The sequence below is a fragment of the Arvicola amphibius genome, chromosome 12 (genome assembly GCF_903992535.2).
Source record: "Arvicola amphibius chromosome 12, mArvAmp1.2, whole genome shotgun sequence".
Classification (NCBI taxonomy): Eukaryota; Metazoa; Chordata; class Mammalia; order Rodentia; family Cricetidae; genus Arvicola; species Arvicola amphibius.
In genome coordinates this window covers 22,300,726-22,327,959 of record NC_052058.2, presented here as the reverse complement: position 1 = coordinate 22,327,959, position 27,234 = coordinate 22,300,726, and the positions used below count along the sequence as shown (strand labels likewise).

Genomic DNA, 27,234 nt, shown 5'->3' with positions numbered 1-27,234 from the left:
CTTTGTGCATGTGTGTATATACCTGTAGGCCAGAAGAGGGTACCAGATCTCACTTAGACAGTTGTGAGTCACAATGTGGATTGCTGGGAATTGAACTGAGGACTTCTAGAAGAGCAGCAAGTGCTCTTAACCTCCGAGCCATCTCTTCAGCCCCATGCACAAGATCTTTTTACAAAAAAAATCACCTAGCAAGGTGGTGGCATGCATAGCTTTAATTCTAGCACTCAAGAGGAAAAGGAGTGTGGATCTCCGTGAGTTTGATGCCAGCCTGATCTACAAAAGTGGTTTTCAGGACAGTCAAGGCTACAGTCAGATACTCTGTTTCAGAAGATGAAGGAGGAAGAGAAAGAAGAGGAAGACTTGGTCCTTTTGTGAAAAGCTTGGTTTAGGTTTGTAAGGGAGATTCACTGTAAATTCCATGTACTTTTGATGACCCAGAGAGGTAAGTTTGGATCAATCTCTTGGCCACAAATACACCGAATATGCTTTAAAAAAAACTCTGGAATATTGTTAGAATTGCAGAGTTCAGAAAGATAATGAGAAAGCGAGTTGTCTTCCCCTCCCCCACTCAGATTATCATGAAAATTCAAGAAAGCAGGAGGTACCAATGTACATGAAGTGGAGGAAAGGTCTCGGTACAAGAGGCAGAGATGACGTTTTACAGATTTGGGGAAAGGAATAGGACTCAAGATAAACGTTGAACTTATATAGGCTGGGAAGGAGTCTCAGAATTTAAATACATGGCAGCAAAACATCTCTGATCAGGGATTTCTAAGTCTGAAACAATGCTTTGAGGACTTTGCTGGGAGAAGGCATGCATCCTGTTTTGTGTGCACCAGCCTTTCCCGCACAGCCGTCCAATTGCATGGGCTGTTGCTCTGCCCGAAAGGGAAGACAGGAAGGAAGTACTAGTAGGGAGTGGAGCAAGAGGAGGCAGCAGTCCTGGGGGCTCCAGCCTAGCGAGAAGAAAGCTCACAGCTCTGCTAAGGTCCATGATTAGAGGCAGCTGGAGGGACAAGATGCACCAGAAAACACAGAGAACTGCTCATGAAAGTCATGTCAAAAGGTGGGAGATGGGCAAGGAAGGGGAAAAAAAGGAGGAACTCAGCGGGACAGGAAGTCAGAGCTGGTCTCTTCCTCTTGTGTGGGTGTAGAAACACATCCTACAAGACATGCTTAGCAGCACACAGAATCCAGGAATTCATCAGTCCTGTTATGGGTTCTATAAGATAGAGAAACAAAAACACGAAAGAGTAGAATTTTCCAGAAGGTAGCTGTGTTGTGTAAGATAAATTTCCCTTATGGTTAACTGTGAATGTCCATCATTAAAATGACTAAGATGACGGCTCTTAACTGCTGATGACACTGAACTCTGGCCACATATATGTGTTTTTAGGGACTCTGGGGAGGCACACTGGAAAGAACTAAAGGCAACATGGGCTTGTATGAGTTACTGTACCATTAAAATTTCAGTTTGTTTTGTTATTCTCAGAATTTTCAAACTGGCTATAATTTAAAAATCAGGCAATAAGGTACCCAGAAGTCATTGTTTGCATTTGAAAATATTTTCATAGGTTAATATGTCAAATCTCATAACATCAAAACTTCAGGATTTAACTTGTTACTAAATCAAATTGGAGTCCATTAAATTTAACTGGAGTACAAATATATAAGACTAATTTATGTTTATCTTTAATTTATTTTAAAGTTACATTTTTGTTTTGTATGTGTGTGTATAACACATACCAAGGCAAGTGAATTTATACATATATACCACAGCAAGTGACCTTCACATACCAAGTGAAGGTCAGGTGACAACTTCAGGGTTCCTGGAATCAAACTCAGGTCACCAGCCTTGGTGGCGGGGGTCTTTACCTGAAGTGACATCTCTCTAGCTACTTAATTATTTTTAAGTTATACAAGGCACTTTACTGGTATATCTATATTTTTTTGATATTTGGTACATCTTTTGTATGTTTCTAACATGCGGTCATCCATCCCACTTTTATCCCGTGTTGCTAGTGCAGGGGATGGAGCCTCAGTTCTGCATTTTTGGGGCTGTTTCTTTTCTGAAGCTGGGGGCAGCACGTTTCCCATGTTAAAATTCTAAGATGAGCCATGTTGTGAACTGCACATTGTGCTTCCTTTAGGGGCTCAGGTGTGGGTGCTTCAGGCTACTGGATGCCCCAGGTATTGTTTAAAGAAGCTCTATCTTATGAGACCTTCCATATGAGGCAGTTGCATTCCTCACCTTTAACCTAAAGTTGAAATTCACCATAAGCAATAAATAATCAATAATGAGCTAATTTGTAAGGATCAGGTGAAGTCTGGGCTGAATGTGTATTGCTGCTATGGGCCCAGCCGGGTCAAGGATCCCGATGTCTTAGCACCATGTGAGGCTGGCAAAGTCTTCTCCAGGTGAGGCTCAGAGAGTCTTTCTCAGGTCGAAGTGTAAATGTTGACAGTGTGCAGAAACAGCAGCTTTCAGCCTCGCCCCTGTGTCTACAGCTTGAAGATTGCTCCCCCATAGACTGCTCCTATTAAGATTAGCAAAACCTGTTCCCTTGTTCAGCTGTATGTAACAGCCCTACTTCTTTGTTTATCTGTATGTAATAACTTAACATCCTTGGTCAATTATATGCAAAAAATTCTACCTCCCCTGTTCAACTCTATATAATAAACATGCTAAGCTTCAGGGTTCCTGAAGCTTCTCCAGCGGAAAGCCCAGTCCCTATAGTCTCAGGTTTTCCTCATTGCTCCCAGCCAGGGCCCTGCAAGGATGTGGCAGGCTAAGTCTTCTTTTTAAATGAGGAGTGAAAAGTCCAAGAGATGGACACACACACACACACACACACACACACACACACACACGCACACACACACACACACACATGGAGAAACACTTTTGTAGCCCTCATGAGAAATAGAGACTAAAAAGGAACAGATGCTTGTTAAAAGCTTACTCATGATGCTGAGGTTTGGGTGTGATTTGCATGTGTCCCCCAAAGGTTCACCTTTCTTGAGCACAGTGGTGGGGCCAGCAGAAGGAAGGGTCTAGTGGGAGGAGCTTAGATCAAGTCGGGGAACTACACACAGAAGGGATTAAAGTACATCTCATCGACCAGGTGTGGTGACTTATGTCCGTAATTCCAGCGCTTGGGAAGCTGAGACAGGAGGATCACTGTGGGTTTGATGTCAGCTGGGCTACATAATGAATTCCAGAATATACAGAATAAAACTCTGTTGCAAAAACCCAGTACAAAACAAAAACAACAAACAACAGCAACTACAGGAAAACGGTACTTCTCACAGGACTTCTGAACTGTTACCAGAATGGGCCTGACTCTTGAGTAGTTCTCTGGCTTTCTCTTCAATGATGTGATGGCTTATTCCGATGAACCGCCTGCCACTGTGAGATCCTGACATTCAAAGGGAACATAGACAGTACTGATATTTCTAGAAATAAAGACATTGAGTTTTCTCTTAGTGTTTCTATCACAGTAATTATTTGTTTAATTCTTTACAAACTGGCTGACATCGCCTATAAAGCCAGGAGGCTCCTTTGTGAAAGATTCGTTTTTAACTGCCGGAATAATGTTTTTCTTTCAAGATGTACAGAAAAGGATTAGCATTGTTTAAAGAAAGGCCCGGTCTTTCCCCTTGGCTTTTAGGAGGTAATTTCCAAGCCTTGGAATATTGCTGACTAAAAGTATCTTCATTTAGCGTGACCTTGAACCATGACAGGTAGTCTGTGCCAACAAAGTGATTTACTGTGGAATGACTTGGTCCACTTAGCATCAGATCGACCTCTGAAAGGGTCAGATAGGAAAGCCAGCTGTGTGCATGATGAACCTGTATGTGTGTGACCAAGGACAAAGAGTCTAGACACACAGCTCACAAGCTTTCCTGGGGGCAATACTACATATATTGACACACACTTTCTAGAAGTAATTTCTTGTTTTTTTAAAAAAATCATTTCTATCATTTATTTATTTTATGTTGCTTGATGACTTTAAAAATCAGTGACTTTAATTATATTATTAGATCACATTGTTATTGAAAAGGCTTTTGGTTTAAGTTAACATTTTGGGGACAATTTTGTAGATATGTACAATGTACTGTAACCATGTTTGGAGAAGTAAGCTCTGTCTGCTTAACTGTCTGCGGGCCAGACTCTGTTCATTGTCCCTTGGGGCCTCCCCTGGATCTTGTTCCTTTTTACCTTTGTTTCATTTTTGCCTATATTTTCATTTTAGCTACGAACCAGCTGAAAGTGGCTTTTAATGAACTCATTGAGTTTTTCTTCCAAATTAGCAAACCTCAAGGTAGTCTTGGGGCTTCCCAGTCTGCAAAGTGTCTTGGAAGTGGGATTGAGGAGGAGGACTCAACTCACTACAAAGTAGTGAAAGCATAATTTGGGAAAAGGAAGGGTGAAAGTATAGAGCCGGAGGAGCCTTTGACCTCGTGTTGGCTGCCGATTTTCAAAACCCTTGTTTGAACCTCTGTCCCAGACTTCCAGAGATCTGGGGAAGCCTCTGATCTCTGAGTACAGGAATTTTGTAGGGTCTTGAATCTTTATAGTAAAATGTCTAAACCACACAGAAGCTCCCCATCCCAGAAAGTGGCAAAGTAAGGTAAAACTAATGGTCATGAAGGGAGCGATTATGATAGAATAGCTCCCCTCTGTATCTCATTGGGAATGAAAGTGCCTTCTTTAGGGAGCATATTCATCCCTTCAGCACCAAAGGCTTTTTTGGGACATGCAGATTGCTAACATTTTTGTCCTCTCATGGTAGAAAGAATGGAAAATGAGCAGGATTCTTGGAGCCTGTGGGATCCCCTCCCCTTCTTTTAAAATAAGAACATTAATCCATACAGGAGAGCTCTGTTCTCAAAACTTGACCACTAACCCCAACACTCCACTTTCTAATACCAACATACTGCTGACTAGATTTCAAGATCTGAGTTAGAAGGATGGGACAAAAACACTCAGATTTACTTATTATTAACTTAAAAGATTAACATACAAAAGTAGTGGGTTTATTATGGCATTTAAAAATATTTATTTTAATTATCTTAAGTATATGAGTGCTCTTTATTACTGCTCTATCTGCAGAGGAGGGCATCAGATCCCACTAGAGATGGTTGTGAGTCACCTTGTAGTTGCTTGGAATTGAACTTAGGACCTTTGGAAGAGCTGCTAATGCTCTTAACCACTGACCAATCTTTCCAGCTCCCTTATTATGCACTTTTATATATGTGTGCACCAGAGTTTTATATACACACTCTCAGGGATAGCTATTAATTTGATTCTAAAAACTATCTTGGAGGACAGTCAAGTATTGCTGATCTTTAAGAAAAAAACCCGCGTATTTATTCATTTATTTGTGTGTTGCATGTGTGTGCTCATTTACATTTTGGGTACTTGTGGAGGTCAGAGGTGGAGTCGATTCTCTTTTCATCATGTGGCTCCTAGGGATCATGCTCAGGTCATCAGGCTTAAGGACAACTACCTTAACCGACTGAGCCATCTCTCCCGCCCAAGTACTGTATCTTAGGACTCAGAGAGTAATTCGCTCAGCATCACACAGGTTCTTAAGTTGATTTGGAGTTCAAGGCCAGGTGTTTGACTCCAAATTGATTGTCTTGTCCAGAGCATCTGTGCTGCCTCCACTGGCAGGCAAGAGTCTCGATGTCATCTTGCTCAGTTTTGGTCAGTCTAGCGACAGACCTTAGGATAAAGAGGATGGACTTGGAGGGAAACCACAAGTATTTGTTGCTAAGGGGAAAAGTGGAAGAGAGGCATGGACTCTAGGTATGGCCTTGAAGTAAAGTGTCCTTAGGAAGGTGGGTACTATTATCTCCATCCGTCCATGGAGTTCAAAGGGATCGTTCTGCCTGCTTTCTACAGGATGGAATCCAGCTGCAGATGGGGTAAACAACACAAATGGGCTCACATCCTCTCTTGGAGAAGGTTAAAGTGGCAGGGGGGGGGGGGAGAGGGGGAAGGGGAGGTGTCAAAATTTGCATATGCTGAACATTTGGTATCATAGACGTCCTAGGCTGGTTAGATATTTCCCAGCGAACTCTAAACTTTATGTCTCTTCCTAAATCACCGCATGCATTCCTCTCCTTCAACCACTTACTCAGGGGTCTTCTTCTCAGACCACCCTACCTACAAATTCCTTCCCACTTCCACTTCCCCAATGTGTGTTAGTTTGGGACAGTCGGGGATAATGGCTGTTTGTTTCTCTCCACACTGCAAGCAGGGTTGAGGATAAAGCACACAGGCTTGAGGCAGACCAAGGGCTAAAGCTTTCTTTGCAGCTGGTTTTGTGAGTCACTGCACACTCTGAGCACCCGCCCACTGGAGGCAGCTTAGCTTGTGGGAACGGTTAGACCCAGTCTAGGGCTTTCTCGGTGGCCTTGTCAGCTCACAGCAGAAGTGAACAGCCTTGAGTTGAGGAAATTGTGGCTGGACAGGCGCAGAGGTAGTTCTGCTCCATGCTCATGTCCTACTGACTGAGCTGCTGAGCCTAGTAACATCTGAGCACCCGAAGAGGAGAGGCCTCTTCTGGCCCCCACTGGCCTGCTCTGTTCTGTGGGGATGCTGCGGCAAGCCGCCCTACTTGCACTCTTCCTGCTCCTCAGGGGTCATCAGGGCCACGGTAAGGATTCCTGGTTGGTGTGGGGTGGGGCTGTCATGGACTCATGGGTGCATGTATGTGTCTGGAAGATCAGAACTCACAGTCTCTAATTATGCCATCTACATGGTTACCTGGGATTCAGGAAGCAAGAGGAGAGACTGGAGGAGGTGGTCCAGGTCCTGTAGGCCACTGTGAAGCACACAGATTTTAGTCCGTGTGAAGTGTGGAAAGCCGGAGTGGTGTGTGCTTTCAGGCTTCACGTCCAGTTTTCTCTGTCTGGGGGCAGCTTCATTGCCAGCCATGGGATTCTCTTTTATCCTGTTTGTCCAAACACCATCCTGTCAATGTTGCCTTCTCCACTGTGAGCGCCAGCAATTCTTGATCTTTCACTCTACATGATATTCTCGAATGTCCTATCTCCATTTTACATACCACAGTGCTTACGTTATTTTCTGTCTACTTCAGCCCCACTAGAATGTAAGGTCCTAGAGACCAAGGCTTTTAATCTTTTTTTTTTTTTCTTCAATGCTGCATTCTCGGCATCCAGAATAGTCTCTGGCACAAGCAGAGCTTCAGTACATATTTATTTCTATACTCACACCCTCCTCTCTGTTCCCATCTACCCTATGAATATGTTTTGAGCAGCTCTGTGTTAAGCCACATGATAGATATTGGGGATCATGCTTGCATAACCCCTTGGCACATATGTGTATGGGGGCTACATGCTGTCAGCACAGTGCCGTGACATGCCTGACAGAGCAGGTGTTCAAAATCTGTTTGTTGAGTGAATAGGCACATACTTTACTGGAATCACGGAGATGGACTACGATGAGAACTTGAGTCAGACACATAAAAACAGGGAGGGTACACCTGGGCCCCAAAGTTCATTTGGGGCCCTGAGTTCAGATTTTTGGTTGCCTGTTCTGAAGAAAAGGATGGGGTGGGAATTGTGAGTCCCTTGGATGCTTTGGGTCTGGGTGAGGATAGAGATAGAGGAAGAAAGGCCGAGATGGTGTCCCCCAGGATGGTTTGTGTTGGACCTTGCATTCCTCGGGGACTGGCACTAGTTATCACTGCTCTGGAAGGGACCTCAGGGAGGCTCTATCAGGTCAGAGTCTTTCTAACTCAACTTTTACCCATCACCCCTCCTCTCAAACAAGGCATGAGTTGGGGAGGAGCTGGGTGTGGGAGAGATTTTGGCTCAGGGACCCAAAGGAGTTCTAGCTCTGCAAGAATCACTCCAGGGGCAGCCAGATGATGTATTTACCAACAAACGCTCATTAAACTGTGACATATGTACAGAAATGTGCATGCCAGCCAGTTACTTTGGGGACAATTTTGGAACAATCATATTCACCCCCAATCATTACCTACTCTCTTTTCCAGAAATATAAATAATATTCTAACTTCAAATCTCACAGGTTAGTTTTGCCTGGACGTAAGTAGAATTCCATGGTACAGGGGTTCCTGGCTTCTTTTGCTTAACATTTTTATGAGGTTTGACTACGTTATTACCTGCAGCTTATCACTTTCAAGGCTGTGTAATATTTCGTCTCATGTTTGCATCCTAATTTGTTCATTCTGTTATGGGTGGACATTTGAAGTTTTAAAACGTTATTATAAAAATGCTGTAAGCCTTTCCAAACACATAACAGCACATTTTCAGGGTCAGATCACAGAGGTCAAGGGTATCAACTCAGCAGGTGCTGCCTAGCTGTTTTCAGCAGTGCTTGAGCCAGGTAGTACACGATGTTTCAAGTTGCTTCAGGGAGGGCAATTGGCTTTTTTTTTTTTTTTTTTTTTTTTTTTGAGGTCCTGTAAACAGGAAATGAAATTGCAATGATGTGGAGTCCACAGAGAGAAAGGCCAAAGCCGAGGGGCCTGTGTCTTTGTGACTTCTTTGACATTTGACATGAAATCTCTGTAGGAAGCCACTCGGGAGCTAAACAAAGGGCATTTGTGAATTAATTAAACAGATTCATTATGGCTTTTCTATGTGCTGGGAATTAAGCAAAATTTTGCAAGGAAACAGTTGAAGCTGTGCTTTTATTTGTTATTGCTTGTTTGGTTGGTTGGTTGGTTTGGTTTTTTGAGACAGGGTTTCTCTGTAACTTTGGAGCCTGTCCTGAAACTAGCTCTTGTAGACCAGGCTTGCCTGGAACTCACAAGAGATCCACCTGCCTCTGCCTCCCAAGTGCTGGGATTAAAGGCGTGCGCCACCACCACCTGGTGGTTTTTTTTTTTTTTTTTTTTTGATAGAATTTCATGTATCCCAGGTTGGCTTGGAACACAGCAAGGACCCTACTAATTAAATTACACCCCCACCCTCCGATGCTGATCTTATTTTTGAGCAGTTTTACCCTTGAGCTTCTTTCAGACAGGAAAATAGCTGTGCACAATTCTAACCAGAAGGGAAGGCAGAAGATGACCTGGTGCTAAGAGTCAAGGGACGTTTGAAGGACTCTGGGAAGATGATGAGTTCTTCCAAGTGGGGGTTACTCAGAAAACTGGATAACATGGACCAACCTTGGTCCTAATAAATAAAAATAAATAAAAGAAAACCTAAGAAGCCTAAGGCAGTAGTTCTCTTGGAGAAAGATAGATACTTAGGTGAACTGGGAATAGGAGAGTGAGACAGGCTAGGTCAGTTTCGACAGAAAGGGGAGAATCAGCTTGCTTAAGGAGAGGCTGTGGTCAGTCAGTATAGAGCTAAGTGGAGAGAGAGGAAGAAGGAAGTAGGCTGTGGCCTCTGCAAGGAACTCACTCTTTTGTCTTGGCTGCTGCTGGCCCTGCCAAGAACTCTCTGTCTCTGTTCACTCTCCAGCTTTTGACCTCATCTGCTATGTCTGCCCTAAGCCTGGTAACACAAGCCCAGTGAAGACCTCCCCGTCCCCCTCCCCCACCCGCCCCGCCTCCCTCCCCCTCCCCCGCCCGTCCCGCCTCCCTCCCCCCACCGGAACTCAGGCTTCCCTGCTCCCTGTGAACAGTAAGTCTAGGTTGGAGAAAGCTGAGCTGACTGATCCCTGGGGAGTGTCAGCGTGGGTGACTCCCCTGCTGTGTCAGAGCCCTTGGCCATTCTTTCTGCTTGCTTCTCACTTCCCCAAGCAGCAGTAGAGGTCATTAAATTTCCCCCGTCCTTCTTTTATAGACTTAATATTTTACCTCATCCGTTCTTAACCACCGGAAAAGAGCCCCCGAGGCTGTAAGCAGCAGCAACAGCAACAGCAGGGTCTGTGGCGTCCCTGACCACCGGAACTGACTGCGGCCACTCTCTTCTGAACTGACAATCGCTGTACTTTTCAACTCACTCAGAGCATATAAGAACTTGTGAAGTAACGCTTTCTTTCTCTCATCTTTTCATATTAGCATTTCTTTTCTCCCTCCCGTGTACCGTACACCTCCCTGGGATGGGGACTAAGGTCTTCTTTCTCTCACAGTTCTTGTCTTTCCGCTAAATATACTTGTGTGTCCCAGCTGTTCGGCCCCTCCAGGAAGTGCACGCCAACTCTATTAATTGCCTTTCTCCTTTCACTGACCATGGAGTCCTGTTGGGATATATTGCTGATTGGTGGAGGTCGCAGTCTGCCATAAACCTAGCAACTTTTTCTCTAGACTCTGGCAATACGGGGTGGGGGGGGCTCCCTCCCCAGCAAGACTTCTGGCTCTCCTCCTGCCCTTATCTGGAGCATGTCCCTGGGCGTGGAGGACTGACCTTATCTGAAAGCTGTTTCAAAACTAGGTGCCTGCCTCTAAAACCAGATGCCTGACTTATCTTTAGCTCAAACCCTGACAGAGATCCCTGCTGGAAGGCTCCCTTGCTGCACATAATAGGAGCCTTTTGATAGGCGTGCACCTCTTAATACAAATTAGGTGATGCCCCCCGCTGCTGTCCCCAGCCTTTTTATTCCCCTTTCCTCCTGAAATAAAGCGGAGTTGTAACATTTAGTCCGAGTAGGCCTCTCTGGACTCCCCCGACTCACAAGCCCTGGGATCCTGCTCTCTCCCGGCTCAGGAAGATCCCCAAAGTCCTCTCAAGGAAGAGTGGAGCAAACCGCAAGCAACCTACAGGAGAAAATTCACCAAAGAACCGATGTAAACTCATGGCCTCTGAGCTCAGCTGAGCCCTTAAAGTCCTAGGAGTTCCTTTGCCCCTTTGAAAAACATTTTAATTTATTCTCTGAGACTTTCATGCAATATATTTTGATCATTTTCTTTCTTTCCTCCCAACACCTCCCAGGTTCACCCCCACCTGCCTATTTACCCACTCAACTTCATGTTTTTCTCTCTCGAATAAAACAGCACACACATACACACACATGAGTATTGGTCAACTACTCGAGTATGGGTCCTACCCTGGAGTGTGGTTGATATATCCAGTGTCACTACATTGAAGAAAACAGATTTTCTGTTCCCCTCTCCCGGAAGCTATCAATTACACACACACACTAACCTTGAACTTCTGATTCCTCTAATGTCACCTTTTAAGTCCTGGAATTATTAATGTGTGCTATCATGGCCAGGTTATGCGGTGCTGGGAGTCCAACCCAGGGCTTCGTGGCAAATACTCTACTAACTGAGCTACATCCTCAGCTTCTGGTTCCTCTTTAAAAAATTTTTTTAACATTACATTTTATTGTGTGTGTGTGTGTGTGTGTGTGTTCTTGAGACATGGTGCTTAAGTGGAGACCAGAGGACACCTTTTGAGAGTTGATTCTTTCCTTCCACCCCGTGGGTCCAGGAGATTGAGCTCAGGTCGTGAGCCTTGGCAGCATATACCTACCTCTGTCTACTGAGTCATCTTGCTAGCCCCCTTATCACCCCTTTTATTTATGGACAAAACCATATTAGGTATATAAATCCATTCAGCATTAAAAAAAATAAAGAATAGTGGCATAATTAAGTAATTGCCCTCAGTACAGGGTAGCGTTAATAACGACCATAGCTCTCACGTTCTATTTTTAGGAACTAACAGAATATTCCGTTTTCTGTACACTCCACACTTAATTGTGTGACAGTGGAGAACAGAGTGGGTCTCTGCTCTGGCCTGCTGCCGGTTACACAGTAGCTTACTTATTATTATCTATTGTACTGTATGCTTTTAGATTAAGTAACTTTCAATATCTGTGCTACCTCTCACAGTTTTATGAAACACCTAAAAATTAAATTTCTGTCTGTCACTCCACGTTCTAAACCCGTGGAAGAAAGCTTTGCTACAATCCTTATTAGACCAGTGCTGGCAGCTCAGCCCATGCTGCTGCTTTGCCTGTAAAATCTTCTTCCTCCCTCCTTTCTCCACCCACTAGGCTGACACCAAGCTCTTCTTCTAATGGCAGCTCCCAGCCACCTCCGCTAGGCAGCCATTTCTAAGACCGTGCTGCAGAGGAAGGCACACTTTTCTTACGCCAACAGTGTATCTTTAAGTCCTGACCTATACTGGCTGAAGCCAGGGTAGAGGTTGTGCCTTGTGCTGGCAGCGGAACTCGGTAGGGTGGGAGTCACCAGGTGGCCCTGGCTTTTAAAGGCACGAAGGGGTCATATAGAGCAGCTGAGGCTTGAGACTGTGTGCCAGGGCTGGAATCCCTGAAGAGAGTCCAGGAGAGGGCTATTGGTGGAAGTGTAGCCCAGCTGCAGCAAGGGAACCCAGGAGTTTGGGAGACGGCAGTGCCATAGGCTGACCACCGAGAACAGCAGCAGCAGTGGAGTGGAGCCAGCTGGAGCCTAGAAGACAGCGGTGTGTGCTGCAGAGGGCAGAGCTGGAGAAGTGACCCAAGTCCCTGGGAGGAGCTCAGAAGATCGTGAGTGAAGCCCAGATAATTGGACACTGAGTTATTTACACTGTTGGAGTTTGGTTTGGTTTTGTTCAAATTGTGACTGTGCTCTGGTTCTTCACTCTTGAGGAACACATTTGCCTTAATTTTAATTTTTTTCCAGGTGTTTATAGCTGAAAGACTGAACTTTTAAAAGAGATTTTTAGAGAGATGGGATATTTTAAGGAGACTGAACTTTTAATGTATTTGACTTTGTAAGGACCGTGGGACTTTTAAAGGTATGTTTATACTGTGACATGTAACATGCCGTCTTGGGGATAAATGTGATAGGAAAGGTTCCAACTGAAAAGTGACATGCTTGTGTGTCAAGCTGACAAGGAGGTCTGCTGTAATGGACACCTGTAAACTTGACATAAGCTAGAGTCATCAGAGAGAATGGAACCTCAGTTGCGGAACTGCCTCCATAAGATCGGGGCTATCTGCAAACCGTAGGGCACTTTCTTAATTAGTGATCAATTGCAGCGAGCTCAACCCATTGTGGGTGGTGCTATCCCTCGGCTGGTTCTATAAGAAAAAGTCATCTGGAGCAAGTCAGGCACCCCTCCGTGGCCCCTGAATTAGCTCCTGCCTCCAGGTCCCTGTCCTGTTTGACTTCCTGCTCCGTTGCTTTTGATGATGAACTGTTATATGGAACTTATCTTTCACTTCTCAGCCTGACCCTTAGGGAGGTCTTCCCTCACCAGGAATCTAAAGAGGTCCCCAGGTCCCCACATGCCTCTAGGCACTCTGGCGCCACCTTTTAAATTAAAACTTTTTCTCCCATAACCCTTAGGGCCTCTCTGAGAAATCTTTTCAAATTTTCTGCTTGTTTACATCCCAACTGGAATGTGAGCTTCGTGAGAAAAGAACTTTGACTTTCTTGCTCACTGTACACTCAAATGCTCAGAATAGTGTTTCTCAAAGAAGACAGTTTCCCCCAGGGCACATTTGGCAACGTTTGAAGACTTTTGCTTGTCATGGCTGAAGCTAGGGTACCACTGGTATCTAGTGGGCAGAGGCCAGAGATGCTGCTAAAAGATGCACAGCACAAGTTCCCTCCAACACCCAAGAAGGAATTCTTGGGCACTGAATACTAAGCTAAGGGCTAAAGTTAGGAAATCCAGTCTTGGAGCAATGCTGAGCACATAAAGGAAATCTGGTGCCCTCTTCTGGCCGCCATAGGTAACTGCATAATAATTTTTCTAATTCTGTGGAGAATGTCATTGATAGTTTGATAGAGTTCACATTAATTATTTTTAGGAAGTAGTGCTATTTTAACAACAATGATTCTTCAAATCCAAGAATGTGTTATGTCTTTATAGTCTTTTGACCTTTTCAACTTCTGTTATGTTTTCATAAATTTCATTAAGGAGATCTTTTACCCTTTAGTTATATTTATTCATAGGATACTTTTTGGTAGCCACTTAAAGACTGTTTTATGATACAAGTGTGACTACTTCTCTTTTATTCAATTTTCATGGAAAATTTTATCTTACCCCTTCATTTCTAGTTTACGCATTTCCTTAGAGATAAGGTAAGTTTACTTCTTTTGTTCTTTCTTTCTTTCTTTCTTCCTTCCTTCCTTCCTTCCTTCCTTCCTTCCTTCCTTCCTTCCTTCCTTCCTTCCTTTTTTTTTTTTGGAGAGAAGGTCTCATGTGTTTTAGGCTGACTTCAAACTCCTTACATAATTAATGGCAGTCTTGAACTCCTGATCCTCCAGCCACTACCCCCAGAATGCTGGGATGCAGTTTATGCAGTACTGGGGTATAGGGAGCCAGTGAAGTCCTGAGTGAATGTATATTTTACATGAGCTGGTCATGTTAAGAACCAAGGCCTTGGACTCATGAGAATTTGGTAAAAGCCTCTCCCCGGGTCAGGTTGTGTTGGTGAAAGCAGTCTGTGACAACCTAGGTTGATGGTAACCTGGGTCATGCTTGAGTTTCACAACCTTGAGGACCTACATTCTCAGGGGAAGGAGCTAACAGGATCTAGGGGTGAATCAGGATGGCTGCCCATTTATTGAAAAAAGGTTACAACTTTATACTCTATAATCACGCAAAGGGTTGCATGGGAGAAAGGGGGTATGTGAGCTGGGTGTGGCTTGTGATCAGGAGTTGAGGAAACCAGCATCGAATCATGTGTTCTCAGAAGAGCCACAAGTTCTTCTTGCCAGAGATAAGAATGTCTCCTCTCTTAGCAAGCAGGCACTTTTAAGACCTCAAGAGAATGGGGCTTTTGTCTAAATGCCTGACCTTGGGAAAAGGATTCTCGGGGAATCAGAAGTTCCATTATAGAGTACTGCAGTATTTTGTGTGGTTTAGTTTAATCCAAATAGCTGAAGCTTAAAGTGAGCAAAACAAAACTAGACAAACATTGCTGTGAACCTGAGTAGACCTTAGGGGTTTATAAATCTTGATTATCAAATATACCTTATTTATCAAGCATATGTTACTGACCTAAATTTTCTGGCAGCTTGGTGTTAACTTGTATAGGAGTAGGCAGAGTTATCACACTCTATGGTTCCATGGTGATGGAGATTTTTTCCAAAGAATTATTTTATTTAGAGAGACTGTCATTTTATGCATTTTCAGTCTTCAAAACCCACACAAAATTTCCCAAAGGAAAAGGCAGGATAGTGAGAATCATTAAAAATGAAAGTAAAGGGTATTAGAGAATTGTGATTCACAAAGTCAAAATGCTGCAACTTTTTCAAGCACCAGTGGTCACCATGCAGTCCACACCAGGTGATGTCTCTGCTGAAACACTCGTCGGGTCCATTGGTGCCTAGGTCTTTCTGATGCAGGGCTTGTGTGTGTGTGTACTTTGTCTAGCTTGTGCAGTTTCTACTAAGTTCTGGTTACTCTGTGAAGGTCTGTCAGTGATCTCTAAGACAAACCTATCCCATTGCCCAGCAATTGGTGTCATTTCCTGCCCAGCTACCTGATGTTGCAAGAGGAGAGGTGGAACATTCAGCCTCTTAGTCTAAGGTGGTTCTGGTAACTCAATCTATGGATATTGGCTCAGTAGGGGTTGTGAGAATATATAGCAAGGAAGTTTCACTGTGTCAGGTCCGGTACAAGGTTTCAAGTCTAAAGACTGAACTTAACCATTCACATTCCCAAGTTGGAGACACCGCTCTTTACACTGGACTGGTTGAAGTTGGGGTGCTTCCATCATTTGCTGGATGAAGGTTCTATGATGACAATTAAGGTAGTCATCAATATGATTACAGGGAAAGGCCAGTTTAGGCACCCTGTCCACTATTGCTTAAGGTCTTGGTTGGGGTCATTGTGTGATTCCTGGGAATTTTCCTGGTGCCAGTTTTTTTGCTAGTCCCATAAGGGCTCCCTCAATCAAGATATCACTTCCCTTGCTCTCCCATTCTGTCCATCCCCCATCTCAACCCTTCCTCCCCTTTCCCCTTCTGCCCTCCCTTCTCCCCCTACTTTTCTCAGGAGATCTTGTCTAATTCCCCTTCTCAGGGGAATGCGTGTATGTTTCTCTCAGGAAACATACTAGTTAGTTGCTACCTAACTTCTCTGGAGCCATGGACTATACGCTGGTTATCTTTTGTATTATGTCTCTACTTATGAATGAGCACATACCGTGTTCATCTTTCTGGGTTTGGGTTACCTCACCCAGGATGTTTTTTCTAGTTCCATTGATTTATCTGAAAATTTCAATGTCATTGTTTTTTATTGCTGAGTAACGGTACCACATTTTTTTAAAATCCATTCTTTGGTTGAGGGGCATTTGGTTGTTTCCAGGTTCTGGCTATTACAAATAATGCTGCTATGAACATAGCTGGGCAAATGTCTTTGTAGTATGATTGAGCATCCTTTGGGTATATGCCTGAGTGGTATTGCTGGGTCCTGAGCTAGGCTGATTCCCAATTTTCTGAGAAACTGCCATACTGATTTCCAGAGTGGTTGTACAAGTTTGCATTCCTACCAGCAATGGAGGAGTGTTCCCCTTACTCCACATCTTCTCTAGAATAAACTGTCTTGATGTTTTTGATCTCAGCCATTCTGACTGGTGCAAGATAGAGTTGTTTTGATTTGCATTTCCCTGATGGCTAAAGATGTTGAGCATTTCCTTAAGTGTCTTTCGACCATTTGAGATTCTTCTCTTGAGAATTCTCTGTGTAGCTCTCTACCCCATTTTTAAAATTGGATTATTTGATATTTTGATGTCTGGTTTCTTGAATTATTTATATATTTTGGACATTAGTTCTCTGTCTGATGTGATTGAAATAGCTTACCTGAGCTAATGGGAGCTCACTGACTCTGGATTGACAGCAGAGGGAACAAGCATAGAACCAAACTAGACCCTCTGAAAGTGGGTGACAGTTGTATGGTTGGGGCAGTCCGTGGAGCCACTGGCAGTGGGATCAGGATTTATGCCTACTGCTTGAACTGGCTTTTTGGAGCCCATTCTCTTTGGAGAGATACCTTGCTCAGCCTAGATAGATATACTGGGGAGGGCCTTGGTCTTGCCTCAAAGCAATGTGCTAGACTTTGTTGACTCCCCATGGGAAGCCTTACCCTCTCTGAGGAGTTGATGAGGGGTGGGGTGAGGGAGGAGGTAGAGGGAACAAGAAGAGGGGAGGGAACTGGGATTGGTATGTAAAATGAGAAAAATTTGTCTTTTAAACAATAAATAAATTAATTTTTAAAAAGAGTGCATACTACTCTTGTAGAGGACCTGAGTTCAGTGCTTAGCGTTCCTGCAGGACAGCATGCAGCTGTCTGTAAATACCAGTTCTAGGGGACCCAAGGCCCTCTTCTGGCCTCTTGAATACTGCCCTCTCATGAACAAACTCCTATGCAGACACACATGAATATACATATTTTTAAAAAATAAAAGTGAATCTTCAAAAAATATTTTAGCTGTTATTGTTGGTCTGTGAGTTTCTCCCAAATAGAGGGTAAAGGTTGGGAACAAGTAGAGACAGTTGGGGCTCTGGGCTCCTCACATTTCCTCCCAGATCCTTAGCTTAAGGAAGTTACAGGCAACTGCCCACAATAGTCAGGTCTCATACTCTTTCAGTCACCTTCAGACCATGTTCTCTTTCTTAGGCTGCTCAGATTCTACTGAAGATGTGGCTGCTGTCTCAAGAAATCCTCTCTGGCTGCGGCCTTCCAGCATACAGACAAAAAATGTTTCCATTCATTGGAACAGGTTATTGTATAACTCAACTAAAAAAATGAAGATCCTGAGTTGTTATCCTCATAATAATGAAGAAATAACTATGTGTCCTAATCATGGCAATAGTACACATGATTTTAATCCCTCCAATTTTGCTCTTGGCATCAAGTCAGCTGAACCGGAAGACAGTGGTTGTTATGAGCTGGAGATCACTGACATCTATAGTGGAAGAATTTGCATTAAGAAATTCTGTATTCTTATACTTGGTGAGTTTTTGGCACTGCTCACTCTGCCCCTCTGATTCTTGTAGGACTTGTATTTCCAGAACCCTCTGACCAGAATCTCTGCTTCTAGATCACGTTGAGAACCCTGACCTGCAGGGCGAGTGGAAGATCCAGGCTGATGGGATCTGTCAACTGTCTCTGTACTGTTCTGTGTCCAAGGATGACAATGTGAGCTTTGCTTTGTACAGAGGGAGCAAGCTGATCTCAGCACAAAGGAACTTTACCTACCTGGAGAACCAGACTGACTCCAGCAGCCTGCACACATATACCTGCAATGTTAGCAACAAAGCCAGCTGGGCAAGTGACACACAGAACTTTGGCCAGGGCTGTCACAGTGTCCCTCCAAGTAAGTGGGGCACTTTGGCTCACAGCAGGGATTCCACATCAAGACTCACAAGAGACCTGGGTATCAGGTTGCTTGGCCTTCTGACCGAGTGCCTTGGTTCCTTCCTTAGCAGGCAGCTGGCATCTCAGAGGCACAAGCCTGTCTTAGCCTGGGAGGATTTGTATCTTCCTCTTCTAGTGGAAATAGTACCATAGTTTTCCATCCTAATGTGGAATATGTAGTTGTTTAGTGTCTTTTGAGATTCCCTGAATATTAGTTTCCTAATTTGAGAGATCAGAGAACTGATTTCTCCCAAGTGATGTCTTACCTCAAACTGGAGAGTTTTCTGGGAGGTACTATCACTGTACCACAGTAACCTTGTCAGTGGGGACAGTAGAAAAATGACAATGTACCTAGAAGAATTCTGCATTTATGGCTTATCCTAAATTACCAGAGTTAAGGTTCTATCACGTTTTGTTAGATAAAGGCTTAGTGTGCTTTCAGCATGGGCAATTGTAAGAAAAACAATCCAGTTTAAACCCAACCCAACCAACCCAACCATACACAACCACCCTACCCTACACAAGCCATATAACCCTATACAACCCATTTAACCCAACCCAACTCAACCCTATACAACCCATCTAACCAAACCCAACCCACCCAATACAACCCGCCCAACCCTACACAACCAACCCAACCCACCCAAACCTATACAGTTCACCCAATACAACCCCATACAACCCACACAACTCAACCCAACTCAATCCTATACAACCCATCCAACCAAAGCCAACCCACCCAATACAACCCACCCAAACCTATACAGTACACCCAATACAATCCATAAACCCCATACAACCCACACAACCAAACCCAACCCTATACAACCCATCCAACCAACCACTCAACACAATCTGCACAACACTATGCAACCTACCCAACCTACCCAACCCTATACAACCTACCCAGCCCATTCAATCCTACACAACCCACTCAACTCAACCCAACCCTCCACAGCCCACCCAATCAATTCAGTCCTACAAACCCACTCAACATAACCCAACCCTACACAGCCCACCCAATCTACCCAACCCTACATAACCCACCAAACCCAATCCACCCAACACAATCCACCAAAACCCACCCAACCCAGCCTACCCAACTCACCAAACTTCACCCAAATCACCCAATCTAATTGAACCAAACTCATTGCAACCATCTCAACCTAACCCAACCCAGTTGATCCAACCCTATACAATCCACCCAAAATGCCCATCCCATCCCACCCTATCTCAACCCACCCAACCCAGCCAGCCAACCAACCTAACCCTACACAATCCCCACCACTCTAACCAGACCCAATCAACCCAACCCAACCCTCAGAGTCTCTATTCTTAAATTTGCATCAGGAAATATGTGAAGCTCTTTACTTTGGGTTTGGGTTTTCACAGTGCTAAGTTTAAATTCATGGAGTGTACTTTTTTATCTTGGGGTCAGGAACATCTCTTCCTTTTCAGAGGAGGAAAACACTGAAAGAGCAGAAGGAATAGGTCCTCAGAACCTTTTTCTGGAGCGCTGCTTGCGTTCCCACAGGCCTGGACCTGAAGTATTCCGTGCACCACATTTGAGCCTGGATTCTGGATGGAGGTCTACTGCCATCCACTTTAGGCACGAGGAGCACTGACTGGCATTGCTGTGGGTGGAGTTGTCAAGGAAATACAGCCCCCTGTATGTTCTCTATCCAGTGGCCTGTGCCTCTGAGGACCCTTCAGTGGGAGATCCCAAGTGAGTGTGGAGATCCCAAATCCTTTGCAAGTAGCCTTAGAAAAAACGCCCAATTCTTAGCCTCCAGAACCTCACTGCTGGGGGAATAGGGAGTCAATGCAGTAGGAATTCCAAGCTAGGAAGCCCTCTGTGAAACAACAGATTGAACTGTATTAACTCAAAGCATAGATACTGAAGGAGAAAATGGAAATCATAAACTAACGTATAGAATCTCTCTGCCAGTAAGTTTGTGTGAGTTTGAGGCCAGCCTGGTCTACAAGATCTAGTTACAGGACAGGCTCCAAAACTACTGAGAAACCCTGTCCTGAAAAACAAAAACAAAACAAAACATAAAGCTACACAGAGAGAAAGCAGCTCAAGTCTCTGCTGGGACTTGACTATGCAGAGTTCAAGGAGATGACTCTGGTCGTTTACAACTGCCCATTGGACTCTCTTTCCATGTCAATAGGAGCCTGCCTCTGTTGAGAGGGTTAGAGATGGCCCTGACAGACAGCCGCTTCTTCAACCCTCTGCCTTCTATCAGGAAAATCACAGTTCTGCCAGGTAGCCAAGGTGACTGTGGTTAAGAGTTGCCTCGGAAAAAGCAGCTCTGGCCATTGTTGAGATAACGGAAAGAATCTTTTTTTATTGTAAATTTCCTCAAGCAACTAAACTTGCAGTTTCTGTCTCTGCAAAACTTGTTTAACTGCTCAAAGTTTCTGGAACTCTAAAAGAGATTTTCAGATGAAAGCCCGTGTAAAAATACAATGTTTTAGTTAGAACCTATGCAAAATGTAAAGAATCTCTGTTCGTAGACAGTTCCACTTTGTGCATTAGCCAGAACTGGCCCCACCCTATTATATAAGAATTTTTCCTTTAAAAAAAAAAAAGAGGAAAAAAGAAAAGAAGAAAAAAGAAACTTACAGCAAAATGGGGCAACAAAACTAAATTATTCACGGGCAGAAAAACAGCGGGAATGAGGTAAAGTATATATAGTAACAGGGACAGTGCTTCAGGGGCCTCTACCATCACTGTTCCATCGTGTCTTTACTGGGAGCTGCTTCTGTTTCTTCAGCTGGGCAAATGGGAGTGATAATAAGAGGTGCCTTACAGGATTGCTGCTAAGATCAAGAGACATGTCTATGAAAAGCTCGTTAGTGGACACCTGTAACTTGAAATTCTTTCCCATTCTCTTCTTGTTGGTTGGATTACATAACAGTCCATGTATAATACAAATGATAAATGTAGAAGGTCAAAAGATTAAGAGCAGTGAGGGCGGAAGAACCAGGAGGGAGAAATGGAAGGTTTGTAGTAGTAGGTGTGCGGTGAATATTTGCTGTGTTAAAAAGAGTAGATAGATGTAACTGTTGCTATGCAAGATGTTTATGGGTACCAGACCATGTAATTAGCCCCTAGAAGGAGAAAACATTATCTCCTTCTTTCAGGTAAGAAAATTACCTCAGTGAGGTAAGTAAGTAGCACAAGTCATCTGGACCAGTCTGTCACCCAACTGAGGAGGAACAACAGGGTGAGGAACTCATAGGTTGCGAGGAGACTGGTCCCATGAGAGAGGACAGTGAGCTTTGGGATAGTTCTTGAAGCTGACATATGGGGAAGTGAGGGCTCAGTCCTCCTACCTTCTATGTCCCTCAGAATTCACATTTCTGCCCCTTGTGGTGATCATCGTTATTCTAGTCCTACTATTTCTCGGTGCTGTCACTTGCTTCTGCGTGCGGGATAAGAAGAGGAAGCAGTCACGTGAGTAAAAGACCCCAGAAGGGGCGCTGGGGCTTGAAGCATCAGGACCAGTGGGTAGACCCTGTGTCCATGGGCTATGCTCTACACATGGCTTCTCCTTTCCTGGGAGAGGTGTTGGGGCTTGTATGAATATGGGTGGGAGAGGACAACCGATGTCTGCAACCTCCTGTTCACACTAGCTGTGCTGGCTTCAGGATATTTACAGCATGGTCTCCAATGTACTGCTTTATCTAAGGTGCCTGGTTTGGTTGGTGACTTCCCAGCTTGGTGGAGGATGTTTGTCAAGAGAGGGGTCATTGCTCTACTGTGCTCTTTAGGTATCCTAGCAAGAGCATTAACCTGCCTGATTTCTAGTGCCATTCTTAAGATCTTTACCATCCTTGGGGGCTGGAGAGATGGCTCAAAGGTTAAGAGCATTGCCTGCTCTTCCAAAGGTCCTGAGTTCAATTCCCAGCAACCACATGGTGGCTCACAACCATCTGTAATGGGGTCTGGTGCTCTCTTCTGGCCTGCAGGCATACACACAGACAGAATATTGTATACATAATAAATAAATAAATTAAAAAAAAAAAAGATCTTTACCATCCGTGGTAGAGGGGTGACTTGTGAAGCAGAAGCCTGGACAGGAAACTTTCATAATGTTCCTGAAGTTCTGATCTTTATTTTCCTCCTTACACAGAGTCTGATCCTAAGGAATTTTTAACAATATATGAAGATGTCAAGAACCCACAAGTCAGAAGGAATCAAATAGGACATTCTGGGGTCTCAGGATCTCTTTCAGATGTCCAGGAAAATGGAAGGGAACAAAGAGAAGCGAATGGGTGTCTTTTCGAGGTGATCTTCAGCCCTCTTCCATTTTTTTTTTCTCTACCAGTTTCCTGGCTCTGACCAAAGAGATGAAGGGGATAAGAAATGGTGCAGAGATAATGAAAACAGGGCAAAAGGGGCATCACAGGCTGTACTGTACCTGCTAAGAAGGGGCATCACGGGGCTGTACTGTACCTGCTAAGAAGGGGCATCACGGGGCTGTACTGTACCTGCTAAGAAGGGGCATCACGGGGCTGTACTGTACCTGCTAAGAAGGGGCATCACGGGGCTGTACTGTACCTGCTAAGAAGGGGCACAAATCAGCAGAAATCCATAGCAGAGGGCAGAATGTGGCTAATACTGCCTTCCCAGACTGCATTCTGGCATCATTCTCATTTTGACTCAGTCTTACCAGCTGAATGCCAGGATGAGTGTGACCTTCATAATTCTGTTGCCTGACCATATTTCTGAGACTGGAAGATAAGATTTCTCTGTTGTGGTCCCAAACTGGTGAGCGTGAGCAGGCAGTCTGAAAGAGTTTTGCAGATTCCTCAGTGGTCTGTGTTCAAAGACAGTTGGGTAGAAGCCCAAGCATGGCTAAAGTCGCAGAGGAGGCAATCAGTTCGGTACAGAGTAGGCAAACCCAAAGGCTCGCCTATGAAAACCCCTCTCTTCCAAGCTCTCTTCAGGACCTAGATCTCGTTGGCCAGGAGAAAAAACCTTCAGAGGGCCTGCAGGTGCTCTCAGTACTGTTTGCAGGATATGGTGACAGGCTTAGGGGAAAGGTGCAGAACAGTCAGCTGGTGCTGGTGGGAAGGGTGGTAGGAGAAGAGAGGAAGGGCTTTCTTCCCACCCCCATGTCTTTTGCTAAGCAGAGAGAGACACATGGGTTCATCTCTTATGTCACAGAACAGCTTTTTTTCAAGTCTGTTTCTTAGCTTGCTGAGAGAAGCTCCCTTTGCCTTTGCCTTTGTCTTTGTCCTAGCAGTGAGCTACTGGACTGTGGGAACCAAAGAGAAGATGGATTTTCCCACTGCTATTAGTTCTTATGGCATATGTATCTACCTGTAGCCACCTGATGCCCAAATGCTTATAAAAATTATGCTCCCCATCACTTCGAATGAAGATTACATTAGAATAGGTAAAATAAGGGGACCACAGGAAGATATATTATTTGGAACAAAAGGGGCCTCTTGGGGACTCAGGCTGTTGACCACCTTTTGACTTGAGGTTCCTCCCTGCCTGACCTCAGCCTGGCCTGGTGTCTATTCACTTCTCAGGGTTTTGGCTTTAAAGCCTCCAACCCAAGTTTCATGTGGCCTCCCTTTGGGTCACAGATTCAACCTTTCAAGAGAAAGTTCACATGGGTCTGGACAGAAGAGAAAAGCAACAAACTCCCGTTGACTTTCTAACTGCCAAGATGGCTGATGTTTCTCTGTGTCTCAATCTCCTGCTTCTGGAGAGCTCACCTACTGAACTCTCATAACCTTCCTGACACCATGAGGACCCATTGGCACTGTGTTATTGGAGACAGGCAACGTGGAATACTTCTATCTCTAATTGCCTGTAGAGCAGGCACGAGGGGAGGGAGAGCGGGAAGGAGTGTGTGCTCTCTGGCCTTGTCGAGACAAGGCTTTCACTCGGCATTGTGACGTCTCTGGGGTTGGATCGAGGCCCAGGGTGAGCCAACCATGAAGCCTGGATCTGGAGAGGAGCCTTATGACTGCCACATCTTTAAAATGTTTGGACCCTCTGAATTTCAATGTCTTGAAGAGGAAAGGTTCAGGTTACAGATCTGCGGAGAGCTCTCCCCACTGTCAGTGGTTGTGTTGGTATAAAAGCCAGCAAAGGCAAGAAGGGAGTTTACAGTATTGAAGGGAAGAAAGAGACAGGAAACCTGTTGGGTCGTTGACTCCTGGGTGGTTTCTTGTTGCTTGTCCACAGCAAATCACTGTTCTATACCTTTATCCTCATTCTGGGATGTTTGATGATGAGTCTTTTTCCAATTTTGCACCTCCCTCCTCCTGGAGACCCCTTATTTGTGATGTCTACTGCTCAACCCCAGCCTAGATAGACTATTATATAATCCCTTCACTCTTTCTATGCAGGAACAGACAATGGAGCAGAAACCCCCTGGAGATGGAGGTACCATCTACTCTATGATTCAATACAAGGTACCCTTCTAACCTTTCTAATACTGGGACTTCCCAAGCCTTACTTAAAACATACCATTGAAGGAGAATGGGACATTGGTGTTTCTTGGGGGGGGGTGGGCAGAAGACAGCCACCAGTGTTCTAACAAATTGTTTGAAATGATCAGCATCCTCAGAGTATCTTGACAGTGATTTTTCACTTGTTCACATATAGCAGAAATCTAGACAAGGCTGTCTGTAGGAGAATGAGCTTTGTTACAGGATTCAGCTTATGTTTTTCCTCTGATATGAAGAACTGGAGTTCTTGTACTGATTATCCTAATGGTACCATTAATCATTATCTCCTTTAAGGAAAGAATAGATGTGTATTGATCTTAAAAAAAATCTTATTTAGACTTAACAACAATGGCCATTTTTTAATAAATCTCTCTTGGCAGTGTTATGAAGTTTATAAATGAGAAATCTAAGACTCTGGTTAAATGATATGTACAAGGCCACATAGATTAGTTGTAAGAAAGTTGAGCCAAACAGTTTCCCAATTTCCATCCTACCTCTTCCTGCCATGCCTTTAACTCCAGACAATATAGATGTTCATGCATGAATTACTAAGACATTTTCTATTATTGGCAAATAATATGATTTCATTGATAACCAGGATCAGGTGTTCTCTTCCAAGGGAAAATACTTGGTAATGGATAGCAGTGAGGTTTCTGATGAAAGCCTTCTCTTCCTGTTATCTCCCTTTCTCCTCTCTTCTTCTCTCCCCTTCACCTTCTGAGGACCAAGTCTGGGAACAGCAACACCCTCAGCTTGTTGACAAAGTTGTATCACAAAGAAATTCATCCCGAGAGTGAATGATACCTGCCAGCTCACTGGTTTTAGCCACACCGGGCTTGAGAGAGAACAGCTTGAACAAACCCAAGGAAGAACTCCTCTTAAACAGGATGCTGAGTGAAAATGAGATTCCTCTCCTGGATTATCTTACCAGGGAGATGGTTGTCTTCCCCATGAACATGCATTTTAGGTCTAGAGAAGAAAGGTGTGACCAAAAGGAGCCATTGAACTACTAAGGAAACTCTGGAAAATTTTGGGCTTAAATTCTGCATCTATTGTATACTGGTGTCGCTGGTGTCTTCTTCTTCTTCTTCTCCTTCTTCTCCTCCTTCTTCTCCTTCTCCTCCTCCTCCTCCTCCTCCTCCTCCTCCTCCTCCTCCTCCTCCTCCTCCTTCTTCTTCTTCTTCTTCTTCTTCTTCTTCTTCTTCTTCTTCTTCTTCTTCTTCTTTCTTATTCGTCCCCTTCCCTTTCTTCTTCTCAATCTGTAACCTTGTATGTGGCAGAAGGAACAGTCCTATTTTTTTAAAATTTAACATAAGAGTTAGAAAACAAAGAATATAGATAAAATAAGTGCACAGCAAATGGTGTTTGTTACTAACAGTAAGAGTGGAACTAATGTCAGGCCCTACCCCTCAGCTGCTCCAGACTTCTCATTGATTAACCAAGCTTACATTTAGGCAGAGTTGAGGTAAAGGGTTATGCTGGATCTTTATTTATGAAATACTTTTTATTTTTTTCTCATTAGCCTTCTGATTCCACATCACATGAAAAATGCACACTTTATTCAGCAATCCAGTCTTCCAGAAAGGTGAGGAGTCTATTCCTCTGGAGGGTTTTATTGAACAAATGTGTGTCCTGCACGTGTATACTATACTGTGTTTGCAGAGCATATGCGTATACCCCAGTGAGCTGTGTTCTGTACAACTGAGTAGCTTCTGTTAAATGATCATATCTAAATGTTTAGAGATTAACAAGGAGTTTTTCAGTTTTTCCTGTGGAAAAAAAGAACAGTTCTGTGATGCAGAGAACAGTGAATTGTAGGATTTTCTTAGACTTTTTATGGTAGGTAAAGGGCAGGGACAGAAGTCAAGATGGAAGACATGTCTGGAAACACAGAGCAGTGTGTTCTGGGGCTCAAGCTTATCCATTTGACAGGCGTGGGAGGGAGCAGGAAGAATGGCGCTCTCATGGATGGAATCACAGAGTAGAGCTACAAGCTATGACTCAGCAGAATGGGGAACTGGAATTCCACAAAACTGGGAATCTGTGCAGGTCAGGGACTGTGATTTAAAAGTGTTTAGGTCAAGTTTGCAAATTTCATTCATTTTCTTCTAAACCAATCAGTCATCCAATCCACTTGGATTCCACTGTGAGACATTTATTTTTTAATTATATGGTGCAATATATGCACATATAAATGCTCATAGGCACTGTGGCAAGGTTTGGTATTCTAAAAATCTTGGGCTGATGAAATTGGCCAAGTACATAGGGGCACCTGCTGTGCAGGCCCAAAGGCCTAAGTGTGAGCTCCAGAACCCATGGTGGAAAGAGAGAATCAATTCCTGAGAAGGTGTTCTCTGACCTCCTCATGCACACTGCTGCACACATGCCCAATCATACACCATACACACAATAATAAAAAATTTTACATATAACTGAAAGCATAGCTAATGATTGATAAACCCACTGTGTTCATGATATGTG

The 27,234-nt window shown here is 44.1% G+C and overlaps 1 protein-coding gene across 2 annotated transcripts in view; it reads left to right on the top strand.

Moving 5' to 3' along the window:
• The first annotated feature begins 971 nt into the window (after nucleotides 1–971).
• Cd244 (CD244 molecule) overlaps nucleotides 972–27,234 on the top strand; it is a 29,176-nt gene continuing 2,913 nt past the window's right edge. The window contains exons 1-7 of one of the 2 annotated variants that reach the window (XM_038349186.1): nucleotides 972–1,066; nucleotides 17,533–17,868; nucleotides 17,957–18,232; nucleotides 21,632–21,736; nucleotides 22,416–22,570; nucleotides 24,652–24,717; nucleotides 26,276–26,338. In XM_038349186.1, coding sequence (XP_038205114.1) covers nucleotides 1,048–1,066; nucleotides 17,533–17,868; nucleotides 17,957–18,232; nucleotides 21,632–21,736; nucleotides 22,416–22,570; nucleotides 24,652–24,717; nucleotides 26,276–26,338 — 1,020 coding nt within the window. In that variant the 5' untranslated portion in view covers nucleotides 972–1,047. Of the gene's footprint in view, nucleotides 1,067–6,433; nucleotides 6,669–17,532; nucleotides 17,869–17,956; nucleotides 18,233–21,631; nucleotides 21,737–22,415; nucleotides 22,571–24,651; nucleotides 24,718–26,275; nucleotides 26,339–27,234 lie in introns of those variants that run through there. The other variant, XM_038349185.1, reaches the window with a different exon arrangement.